This window comes from Asparagus officinalis, chromosome 5 (genome assembly GCF_001876935.1).
Source record: "Asparagus officinalis chromosome 5, Aspof.V1, whole genome shotgun sequence".
In the NCBI taxonomy this organism is placed as follows: Eukaryota; Viridiplantae; Streptophyta; class Magnoliopsida; order Asparagales; family Asparagaceae; genus Asparagus; species Asparagus officinalis.
The window spans coordinates 106314418-106327822 of NC_033798.1; the positions used below are offsets into that span (position 1 = coordinate 106314418).

The window sequence follows — 13405 nt, forward strand, 5'->3', positions numbered from 1 at the left end:
TATAAAGGAAATACAGTCAATCAAAAAGTGCCAAGATAATAGAAGCTTTATATGGTATTCATGCATGTACGCACATAGAGGAGGCAAATAGCTAGTTCACTTAATCCAATTAATTAATAAAGAAAAGAATAGCATAATCCAATTTCTACACAAACTAGCAAACACTAAACACTGATTAAGAGGAGAAGTCACAATCTCTAGAAAATAAACATCATCGAAACTTCTATCGCTCATAATTAAGCCCGCTAGCTCCTACTGCTTTGCATCATAGTCAAAATGAACCGAGGAGTATGAACCAAGAGAAGAATCACAGACATAGTGATCATGAAAATACCATGAATCCTCCATTTATGATGAACGGTAGATATAAATCCTTGTTTGCAAGATTGGCAATCATAGCAGAGTTGTGTGATTTCATTGCTCCAAGCTTGGCAATCTCCGTAAGTATGAGGATTGATCGTTGAGTTCAGTGAAGGAGATGAAGGTATATTTGTCATTGGAAGTCCAGGGGGTGGAGGGGGTGTATTATATGTCGCAACATCTTCCTTTGGTCGCTTCCAATAAGTTGCATTAACATACTCCATTCTGCAAATACTTGGAGGTTTGCAGCATCCAAACTTGAATGAAATTGAAGTTTATTAGAAGCATTGTAAGTAGTATAGAATGAGAACAAAAGTGTCAATTTGTATGTCAGTTGTGGTGAAAAGTGATATGTTAACAGAATAACACTAGAAACCTAACATTATTTAGTACCATATATGAAATGAAACAAAAGATAAAGATAACACCCTATTCGAAAGAATTTTATCATAAGAGACAATTAATTGTAATGTTATTTTATGAAAGATATTAAATGATAAAGTTTACACTATAAGCACATACAAGTCCTTTACTTCGCACCGTGCATCAATCAATGAAGAAAAAATATGCATGCTCTAGCCTATTTGCAACAGAAAATGTATTGAGTGATGGAATTTCGTTTTAGAAAAAGCAATTACGCAATTTAAACTTACGTCTTCATAGTAGAAATATAAACATATTTATAATACCCAATTTATATCATCATGAAACATAGTTATGAAATGTTTAGTTCCCTAAGATATTTACGTGATAAGTTTTAGAATTTACTCAAATCCTTTAAGATCATAGGCGTAGGTGTGCCAAGTAAAAAAAAGTAATCATCACTCACATATAAAGCCTTTTTGATTAAATGCATGCATGATGAACTGTGATAGATATAAATCAACTTTGATCCTCTCCACTGTAAAAAAAAAGTAGAGAGACCACAAATTTTAATAACTGATAATTATCTAGTGAGTGACTGTGATACATTTTAAATCTAATACTCACTGTACTGCCATGTATTACACTCATTCCTAATTTGAACTATTCAAAGAAAAAAACCATAATCATCCATCATATAATCAATGGTTGTGATAAGTACTAGTCATTCCCCTATTTTTTTTTTTATAGTGAAGAGGATCCGAGGCTATCTACTCTTTTATATTTAAACTTTCAAAAGCATTTGATTGATTGATGATCCAGTGATCTCTAAATCGTCGTATTTTATCAAACAACTCCATAAATATAATTCAGAAAGTCCATGCAATAACTACACATACTATGCAAAACAAGACTAGATCCAAATGGTACCTCAATTGCCGACAACTTTTTGCGGTTGAAATCATCAGGCGAGAGCTGAATCGTACCATAAGCAAGATCGGGACAAGTCATGGAATTATAAATGCAAGACTTCACATTATCCCATATCTCAATCCGATCAATCCTACTCTTGATCCACAACGGAGACGCCGGTATCTCTCTACTCTCCATCGAATAACTCCCTATGAGAAGTATCCCAAATGTCATCATAGTGAGCAAAGCTATAGCCAACGTCAAAGCTCCCGGGAGCACAACTTTCGCTTCGTAATGTGTGACGAAACAACTTATAATGAATGTAACGATGAGGCCAATGCCGATAGCCTCGCGAAGATGAGGCATATTGAGAGAGTCTTGACAGTTGTAGTCCTTGGTGAAGAGTAGCCACATGCCGTAGCAAAGGAGAGGGAGGGAGATGAGGTAGGATACGATGGCGATCGAAGTGTTGGTACGGTTACGGTTAGGGCTGGAGTTTTTCATCGGTCGCGTTGGAGGTGGAGGCAGTGATGACGATGGCGGAGGTGGTGGTGGTGTTAGAGGAGCTAGGGTTGCTGCATCTGATTTTGTTAAGGGGAGTGTAGCTTCTCCCATTGAGGATTGAATGAGTGAAGTGACGGGGGGAGAGAGAGAGAGAAGTGGAGTGAGATTAGGGATAAAGAGAGTATAGGGTTTTGAAAAGTTGTTAGTAAGAGATCTAGTCGGGATCTTTTAGTTTTATAGGAACTAGTCAAATGGTGTTAACTAAAACATTTTTGAAACAAAAAATAAATTTGTTTATTTAGTTATCGACCATTACATTTGAGTTGTTTAAAGTGTTGTGGTATTTTACGGTTGTGATTTAAGAGTTCTTATGGATGTTTAGTATTTGAATAATGTAGTATAACAACTAAATTGAAATTTGAATAATGTTTTAATTAGATGCCAGAGAGAATTGATTATGCTCTGAATTTAACAAAATAACGTACGGAATGGGCGGCATCTCTAACCCTAATCAAACCCGCAAAGTTAAGGAAAAAAAAATGAGATTATTAGTGGACTTTACTGTAGAGATTTGGATATTCTATCTGTTAACAGTCACGAAAGAGATCAATTTTTCTTTTTTATATGTAGTCATTATGATACAGGAGACCAACTGTTGGACGAGACGAGAAGAAAAACAGACGAGACAACATCAGCGGACGACGACTCAACATCTCAACTTGAGTCGAGGCGACAAGATGACACGACATATCCCAGTCAACAGTCGAGACGACAGGATGAGACGACACACCCCAGTCGACACGAAGGGCGGTGTTAGTCGACACATGCCAATCGATACGAAAGACGATGTTAGTCAACACATTCCAGTTGACACGAAAGGCGTTACTACTCGACACGCCTCGTGTCGACTCGGAAATAGATTAGGAAAGTTTCATATTTTTGGTTGTTTCCTTTTAAATCCGGGCTTTCTTTTTTATTAGGGTTAGGATAGGATTAGTTGGCTATAAATATTAATTCCTTTGTAAATCGAGAATTAACTTTTCAATTATAGAATCAAGAGAAATTTCTCCATTGTTTTCTCCCCTAAACTTGGAAAAACTAGGGCTTGTGGATTCAAGCTCGTTATCTACCTGTTATTATTAGGGCTCATCGTCATCAGAACAATATCCGATTGGCCTCCCCGTTTTTACGTCTGTGTCAAGTGGTATTAGAGCTTCGGCTTCAATATCATCGACAATGGAAGTGACGACAAGAAGGAGCTTTAGCTACAGGATCTTTCCGCGGGGATGGATTCTATGGATGGAAGATTTGGCACGTTGGAGGTGTCTCTTTAGAACCTTCAACAAGTCATTGAAGGACTTACCCTTCATCTCAATAATGGAAATAACTTCGCCGACGGTCTTCACCTAAGCGGACCTAGAGTTAGGCTACCCCGACATCCACCCCCGTACAATCCTCAAACCCCTCCAGTTCATCTCCTCCAAATTAACCACGTCCAAACAAACCACCTCCATATCAACCCCCTCCACATCATCGACAACTTCCTAATCAAACCCTTCCCCATGATGATTACAGCAACAGCGAAGTGGACTATGGTAACCAATTTGAAGGGCCATGGTATGATAACGTGTCGAGCGAAGAAGAGGGAGATCGACCTCATGACAGAGGTCGGGGTAGAGGCTTCAACCCTCGTCACAACTACCACTGACAAGGCCGACATCATTAGGAACAAGAATATCGGATGAAAGTAGAGCTTCCTTCATTTGGAGGAAATCTGAACATAGAGGCTTTCTTGGATTGGCTCTACGAAGTGAAGAAGTTTTTGAGATGGCCAATATTCATGAAGCAAACTAGGTAAAGTTTGTGGCGTATCGTCTTAAAAGACGAGCCACGATATGGTAGGACCAGACTCAAAATACTAGGCGACAGTAAGGCAAGCAACCAGTTCAGGTTTGGCGACGCATGAAGTAGTTACTACAAGCTAGGTTCCTACCACCCGACTACCAACAAATTCTCTACAATCATTTCAAGTAATGTCGTCAAGGAATCAGATCAGTAAGCGCATATACCGAAGAATTCTTCCGTCTTACTTCTCGTTGCGATTTGTCTATGAGTGAAGAGCAACTTGCGGCCAAATATATCGGAGGTCTGAAGTATTCAATTCAAGAGAAGGTAGCAATCCACAACGTGTACTCTGTGGACGAAGCCCATAACATGGCTCTTAAGGCAAAAAGATTATCCTCCAAAGCGTTACCTTTTAGACGAACCGAACAGAAGGTTCGGTCGAGAAGACGAGAGGAGAGTCGGCCGGGCAAAGGACAATTGATCGGCCTGTTCCTCCACGGTTGGCCGAGCGGTCGACAACTCAACCACAGCCCCCGACGACTCAAGCAAGTTCGTATGCCAACCCGACAGTAGGGAAGTATTTCCGATGTCTCCAACCAAGGTATAAGTACAACGAGTGCCCGTAGCGGCGGAAGGTTAATCTTACGGATTATGAGGAAGCTGAGGATGGACACACAGTTAGGCTACCCCGACATCCACCCCCGTACAATCCTCAAACCCCTCCAGTTCATCTCCTCCAAATTAACCACGTCCAAACCAACCACCTCCATATCAACCCCCTCCATATCAACCCCCTCCACATCATCGACAACTTCCCAATCAAACCGTTCCCCATGATGATTACAGCAATAATGAAGTGGACTATGGTAACCAATTTGAAGGGCCATGGTATGATAACGTGTCGAGCAAAGAAGAGGGAGATCGACCTCTCGACAGAGGTCGAGGTAGAGGCTTCAACCCTCGTCACAACTACCACTGACAAGGCCGACATCATCAGGAACAAGAATATCAGATGAAAGTAGAGCTTCCTTCATTTGGAGGAAATCCGAACATTGAGGCTTTCCTAGATTGGCTCTACGAAGTGAAGAAGTTTTTGAGATGGCTAATATTCCTGAAGCAAACTAGGTGAAGTTTGTGGCGTATCGTCTCAAAAGATGAGCCACGATATGGTAGGACCAGACTCAAAATACTAGGCGACGGTAAGGCAAGCAACCAGTTCGGGTTTGGCGACGCATGAAGCAGTTATTACAAGCTAGGTTCCTACCACCCGACTACAAACAAATTCTCTACAATCAGTTCGAGTAATGCCGTCAAGGAATCAGATCAGTAAGCGCATATACCGAAGAGTTCTTTCGTCTTACTTCTCTTTGCGATTTGTCTATGAGTGAAGAGCAACTTGCGGCCAAATATATCGAAGGTTTGAAGTATTCAATTTAAGAGAAGATAGCCATCCACAACGTGTACTATATGGACGAAGCCTATAACATGGCTCTCAAGGCGGAAAGATTATCCTCCAAAGCATTACCTTTTAAATGAACCGAACAGGAGGTTCGGTCGAGAAGACGAAAGGAGAGTCGGCCCAACAAAGGACAATTGATCGGCCTGTTCCTCCACGGTCGGCCGAGTGGTCGACAACTCAACCATAACCCCCGACGACTCAAGCAAGTTCGTATGCCAAGCCGACAGTATGGAAGTATTTCCGATGTCTCCAACCAAGGCATAAGTACAACGAGTGCCCGTAGCGGCGGGAGGTTAATCTTGCGGATTATGAGGAAGATGAGGATGGACACACAGTTAGGCTACCTCGACATCCACCCCTGTACAATCCTCAAACCCTTCCAGTTCATCTCCTCCAAATTAACCACGTCCAAACCAACCACCTCCATACCAACCCCCTCCATATCAACCCCCTCTATATCATCGACAACTTCCCAATCAAACCCTTCCCCATGATGATTACAACAACAACGAAGTGGACTATGGTAACCAATTTGAAGGGCCATAGTATGATAACGTGTCGAACGAAGAAGAGGGAGATCGACCTCATGACAAAGGTCGGGATAGAGGCTTCAACCCTCGTCACAACTACCACTGACAAGGCCGACATCATCAGAAAAAAGAATATCGGATGAAAGTAGGGCTTCCTTCATTTGGAGGAAATCTGAACATAGAGGCTTTCCTGGATTGGCTCTACGAAGTGAAGAAGTTTTTGAGATGGCTAATATTCCTGAAGCAAACTAGGTGAAGTTTGTGGTGTATCGTCTCAAAAGATGAGCCACGATATGGTAGGACCAGACTCAAAATATTAGGCGACGGTAAGACAAGCAACCAGTTCTGGTTTGGCGACGCATGAAGCAGTTACTACAAGCTAGGTTCCTACCACCCGACTACCAACAAATTCTCTACAATCAGTTCGAGTAATGCCGTCAAGGAATCAGATCAGTAAGCGCATATACCGAAGAGTTCTTCAGTCTTACTTCTCGTTGCGATTTGTCTATGAGTGGAGAGCAACTTACGGCCAAATATATCGGAGGTTTGAAGTATTCAATTCAAGAGAAGGTAGCCATCCACAACGTGTACTTTGTGGACGAAGCCCATAACATGGCTCTCAAGGCGGAAAGATTATCCTCCAAAGCGTTACCTTTTAGACGAACCGAACAGGAGGTTCGGTCGAGAAGACGAGAGGAGAGTCGGTCGGGCAAAGGACAATTGATCGGCCTGTTCCTCCATGGTCGGCCGAGCGGTCGACAACTCAACCACAGCCCCTGATGACTCAAGCAAGTTCGTATGCCAAGCCGATTGTAGTTTCCGATGTCTCCAACCAAGGCATAAGTACAACGAGTGCCCGTAACGGCGGAAGGTTAATCTTGCGGATTCTGAGGAAGCTGAGGATGGACACACAACATTTGAAGAAGAGTACACGAAAAAGGTTGTCGAGATTAAGGGCGACAATGTGTCGTGTGTTGTTCAAAGACTCATATGTGCTCAGAAGACACCAGATTCATCACAACGATACCAATTTTTTTTTTCTAGATGCTCAATCAACAACAAGGTGTGCACCCTCATCATTGACAATGGAAGCTATGAAAATATAGTATCAAAGGCCTTGGTGGACCACTTAAAACTGCAGACTGAAGCAAAGCTCGTGCCTTATACCATCGGATGGATCAAGAAGGGTCCCTCCGTGAAGGTGACCGAAGTATGCCGCGTGCCCGTGCCTTATACCATCGGATGGATCAAGAAGGGTCCCTCCGTGAAGGTGACCGAAGTATGCCGCGTGCCACTATCACTAGGCAAGACTTATAGTGATTCTGTTGCTTGTGATATTATGGATATGGACGCGTGCCATGTATTGTTGGGATGACCGTGGTAGTATGATATTGATGCCAAGCATGGCGGCAAGAAAAACGAGTACTTTTTTGTGGATGAATAAAAAGATCATCATACCACCTATTCCACCCTCTCCAAAGAGCCCAAAGATCAAAATTCTAAACATATATCTCTTTATAACAAGGGAGAGTTTCTGGCCGAGTCAAAAAAGTTGAAGCAGAGGTTTGCTTTAGTTGTGAAGGAAGAAGTAAAGACTCCCATTGAGGTCCCAGAGAAGATGAAATCACTGCTTAAGGAGTTCGAAGTGTTGATTCATGAAGAGCTGCCAGCGGGTCTCCCTCACATGAGGGATATTTAGCACCACATTGATTTCATTCCGGGTTCAGTGCTTCCTAATCCTCCTCATTATCTCATGAACCCACAGGAGAAGAAGATATTATAGGACACCATTGAGGATCTTATTAAGAAAGGCCACATTCGAGAGAATATGAGTCCATGCGCAGTTCCGGCCATGTTGACACCAAAGAAGGATGAGAGTTGGCGGATGTGTGTAGATAGTAGGACCATTAACAAGATTACAATCCGCTACAGGTTCCCAATCCCACGACTGGAAGACATGCTGGATCAGTTGGGAGGCGCGGGCGCCTTTTCAAAGGTCGAATTGAGGAGTGGCTATCATCAGATCCGAATCTGACCCAGTGACGAGTGGAAGACTGCATTCAAGAGTAGTGATGTCCTCTACGAATGGTTGGTGATGCCTTTTGGATTGTCGAATGCTCCAATCACATTTATGCATTTGATGAACCAAATTCTGAAGCCTTTCTTGGGAAGATTTGTAGTTGTCTACTTTGATGACATTCTCATCTATAGCTGAGATGAACAAGAGCATATGTTGCATCTCGAAGAAGTCTTCCAAGTGCTAAAGAAGAATGAACTTTACATCAACCTTAAGAAGTGTGTGTTCTTGACGACTCAACTTGTATTCTTGGGATTTGTGGTAAGCTCGTGGGGAATCCAATTCCACGAAGATAAGATTAAGGCAACCAAGGATTGACCGACTCCGAAAAGTATTACTAAAGTAAGGAGCTTTCATGGGTTAGCATCATTTCATTTTATTAGCGTTTCATTTATAATTTCAGTTTATAGTTGCTCCCATGATGGATTGTTTGAAGAAGAAGGGTGTTTTCGAGTGGACCGATGAAGCAAATACAGCTTTATCAAAGAGAAGATTACCACTGCACCTATCTTAGTGTTTTCAGATTTCGACAAGCTCTTTGAGCTTGAGTGTGATGCGTGTGGTGTAGGTATTGGAGCAGTCATTTCTCAAGAGAAGCGGCCCATTGCTTTTTTGAGTGAGAAGTTGAATAAAGCTCGGCTGAAGTGGAGTACTTATGAGCAGAAGTTGTATGCTGTTTTTTGTTCTTTGAAGACTTAAGAGAGTTACCTCATTGCTAATGACTTCATGATTTACTCAGATTATTAGTCTCTTCAACACTTCAAGAATCAGAAACATATCAGCAAAATGCATGGACGTTGGGCTTCATACTTTGTGTTAGACCTTAGAGGAGGGATGATTAGGGTCTTATGCTAATCTAATCCGATATAATACTAATATAAAACTTATTAACAAATAGTTCTTGCAAGATAGATATACAAAAATTTTATGAGCAAGAATGAGTAATATAAACAAGGAGCAATATCCTAGCAATGAGATATACTATGAGATATATAAACAAGAGTGATAGTGCACGAATAGATAAACACAAACAAACGATATGATCACGAAGTTCGGTCCCCACGACCTACGTCTCCACTTCTCACCTCGAGGAGATCTCCACTATCATAACCGGGGTTTCTACGTTTACCCGAATAACGTTTACACCTCACAATACGGTTTCCTAATTGACCGAAAACTTCACAACTTATACACTAGCAAAACACTTCACACCCTCTAAGTGTTGGCCTAGTCTGTGTCACCTTCCTCAAGTACTTGGAATTACAACCTACCTCTAGGCTTTACTACCGATGCCACTCCTCTCGGAACCGACTCCGTCTCTCACCAATCACTTCTCTCGGTGTCCAAGTGTAGTACAATATGCAACTCACAAAAAGGCTCAATTATAATAAAATGTTCTCTACATGAATGAGAACTCAATATAGGCTCAATCTCACAAATCACAATTCCACAACCCAATATGATGTATGAAATCCTACAAGCTCAAATAGGGCGTGTGTGTGATAAAATGAGTATAAACGAAATCAAACTCAATTTACAAACTAGCAATAATGATATATGAAAATCAAAACAAATTGCTAGAGAATAGAGTTAGAGAAACTTCTCTATTAAACACAATAGAGGTTGGAGATGATTGAGGATGAATTCCCCAATTGAAAGATCAAGCCACCTCTTTGTAAACATAAACTTAAGCATTTGAACAAACTTTAAAACTCTTTTTAAACTCTTGTTAAAACCCACTTCAAAGTTATGTTGCTGATGAGAAAGAAAGGGGTTTATATAGGAAGAGAAAACAACAGCCAAAACCCTAAGAAAATCAGCAAAATCTCCCAAAAACCAAAGAACAGATTCTGTACAAAACTAGCCGTTTGACAGCCTGTCAGTCGATTGACGGGAAGCATCAGTCGACTGATAAGTTAAATGTTGTATTCAAATTCGAGCTTATCAGTCGACTGAAAAATATTTTCAGTCGACCAGTCAGTCGACGGAAACACAACAGAGAGCAAAATGAACATTCCAGGCGTTTTCTTCAGTCGATTGATCAGTCGACTGATAACAGGTTATCAGCCTGAAATGATTTTTAAGTTGAGTTTCAAAGCTCTGTTAAAAATAGCAAATAAACTTCAAAAAGTGTAAAACTTTGGGAAAAGTTTATAAACATGAATATGAACATGTTGGAAAAGGAATTATTCAAATAGCTCTTACCATTTGTGAAAACACAGGAAAATTCAACAATGCTAAAATACATGTATTTCAAACATGTTATTTTTGCTATTTTTAGATCAAATCAGGTTTTAAAAACTTGTGTAAACTTTTTATGGACTTAAAAAATGATGTTAACATGGTTGATATAGTCCAAAACATATTTGAATATAATTTGCATAAAAACACCTATTTTAATGAAAATTCACAAATGAAGTGTGTGTGCAAGCTTGAGTTTATAGAATCAACATACACAATATTATCCTATACTAAGTATACCCAAGCAATCTTGATCTTCATCGAAGTTTGACTTAGTAAACATGGAAGAAGCTTGAACTGGGATTTTGACTTGAATTACATTGCTTCACTCCACTATACCTCCATCCTCCATTGGATATGTCCGTTGAAACGCAATTCCATCCAACCTCCAACTCGTTGTTTGCCTAGAATAAATACAAAAACCCAATCACTAGACAAATACTATTAGTTATAAATTGTTTGTTAAACATCATCAAAACAAGAAGGCCAACAATCTGCCCCTTTTTGATGATAACAAATAATTTACAAAAAGATATATGCATGAAAAAAAAATGAATATATAAATTATAAATCTTATGCATATAAACAAGGGAATGTATACTCACAATATTTCTCCCCCTTTGACAATATCTAAAAGGGGAAAACAAGAATAAAGAGAGCGAAAGCTCCCCCTATTAAAAAGCCTGTAAGAATGGGTGAGTATAAAATAAATATATGGATTCTTCCCCTATTAAAAAGCCTATAAGAATGGTTAGCCACAATATATAAACAGATAAGGATTGTGAAAATATAGTACATTGAGAACAAATATAGTTCACAACCACATCAACACATGTATTCATAGGCATCAGAAATGAACATGAAATATATATATAGCTAAAATGATGAGTTTGCAACAACTCATATATGTTCAATTACAAACCAAGCTAAAAAAATAGACTACATAAACCAAATAATGTTTTTCAAAAGCATAAACAAGATGCATATAAGTGATAACAATCTACATCATGTAGATGAAGGCCCTGGATCCTGTGATGGCTTCAGAATGGTGAGGATCTCGGCAAGCTGGTGCCCCAAGCCCTCGACTTGACACCCCAAGCCATCCACTCTGCCCACCAGCTCCTCCTGATGGCGCTCAATGCCACCCAATCGCTCATGTACCCCAGTCATAAACTTAGGCAAAGGATATGAAGCAGATGGGGAAAGGCGAGGAGGCATATATGAAGTATCAGATGATGATGAAGAATCAGCAGATGCTACATGCTCTGGAAGAGGCTCTGGAGAAAGATGCCTCTCAAGAGCGAACTGGGTAGCTGGAATACCTATACAATTTAGAGCGGTGGCGTTGATAAATGGTTTTATTTTAATGGAGGGTTCGTCAGAAAGATCGATATCAAAGTATTTAAATATAGTAGTGAGAATGGCCCCGTAGGGAAGAAATTTAGTGTGGTTGGAGGCCATGAAGTCGAAAATGATTTCCCCCCAAAGGATATTAATAGAGCCGATAACTCCATAAATGACACATGCGAGATCTTGGGAATAATGATCGTAACCCCCAGTTTTGAGGATTAAATTATAACTCAGGATACACCTAATGACCTTAGCAAGGAAGGTAGTGTTATGGGAGTCGAGAGGAGGTTGACGACCAGGAAGAAGTATTAATGAGGAAATGTTAGGGTTATCAAACTCGATATCAGTGAGATAGGTGTCTCCCCTAGGAATTCTAAGAATTTTCGCAAGTTCATTTGCGGTGAAAGAGAGATGTCGACCCTTGATAACATATGTGATGATAAGAGTGCGAGGGTCAGTGGAGTTAACTTGTAGATTCGCATAAAACAGCTGCACAGGATAAGGATAATATGGGTGTGCATTAATGGAGTCAAAAAGATGGTATAAACTAGCATTCTTAAGAACAGTATTGATATTTAAATGTATGCACTCCTCATAGTTTACGAATCTACCAGGGAAGATTTTCAAACGACACAAAGCTAGCAATGCGGGAGTAAACAATTGATTTTCATAGAATTCTAAATTTGATGCTGGGGGATTTTAGGTACTAGGGTTCGGAAAAGGGGCCTGAGATGATGAGGCCTTTCCTTGACTAGTTCTAGGGTGTTTATTGCATCTATTCATGATTATAGAGCAGAAAATAAGATTGAAGAACAGATACTCCTAGAACATTGAAAACCCTAAATAGAATAAACCCTAAAATAGAGTAATGGACGAGATAAGGAAGAGAGGGAATAGAAATTACCCTCGAGTTGAGCTTAGATCGAGAGGTCGATGGAGATGTGGTGATCGCCGGAGAAGACGAAGAAGAGAGAGAGAGAGCTCGGTAGACTGGATTTGGGGAAAAATCGGAACTGAGAAGAAATGGGAATAGTTAGGGTATAGGTAAAAGGTCAAAGGCTGAGATTTGTTCTCAGAAAAGAATGGTCGGTCAGGATTTTGAAGGCAGAGCGGGTCGGGTCTAGATAAAAAAAACAAAGAACCAAAAACCAATCCGTTTATCAGCGAGTCCATCAGTCGATATAACAGTCGACTGATGAGTCGACTGATGTGCTGAAAAACTGTTTTCTTGTATTTTAAAAGCTTTTTGAGATATTACATCTTGATAAATATATGTAAAATTATGTATACTCATAAAATCATTTATTAAACACATCTCAAACAAAAAAAATTCAAAAAGTATAGATTTTTTAAAAGAAAATATATATGTGTATGAAATTATCATAAAATCAATTTAAAAATTCATCTTATAAAACAAAACTCATAAAACAAAATAAAATTAATTTTGTTTTGGCACCCAAACATTTTTGACGCCAAAAGAGTTTAGGACATGACCCCCATCATTTGAATTCAAGGCCCTAGGGTTATGAACCCATTTGGACGTATTTTGTACACAAATACGGTCAAAACAAAAATTATATATGTGACCCATACGATTGTAATTTGTGCAATGTAGGGTTTTGAATGGTTTGTGTTGACCAAATTGTTGTGCACGTGCTCATTTGCAAAAATAGGTTTTTCTTTGTAATTATTTTGCAAACGAGAATTTCTTTTCAAATCGAAACAAAACATGGCCAAATGATCAAAATGACCACAGTATTCACA

The 13405-nt window shown here is 39.9% G+C and overlaps 1 protein-coding gene across 1 annotated transcript; it reads right to left on the bottom strand.

Moving 5' to 3' along the window:
- LOC109843410 (tetraspanin-15-like) lies at window positions 1-2264 on the bottom strand. The gene is made up of 2 exons (XM_020412343.1): window positions 1654-2264; window positions 1-617 (listed from the first exon to the last, which is right to left on the bottom strand). The coding sequence occupies exons 1-2, from the start codon at window positions 2248-2250 to the stop codon at window positions 246-248; spliced, it is 969 nt and encodes a 322-aa protein (XP_020267932.1). The 5' UTR covers window positions 2251-2264; the 3' UTR covers window positions 1-245.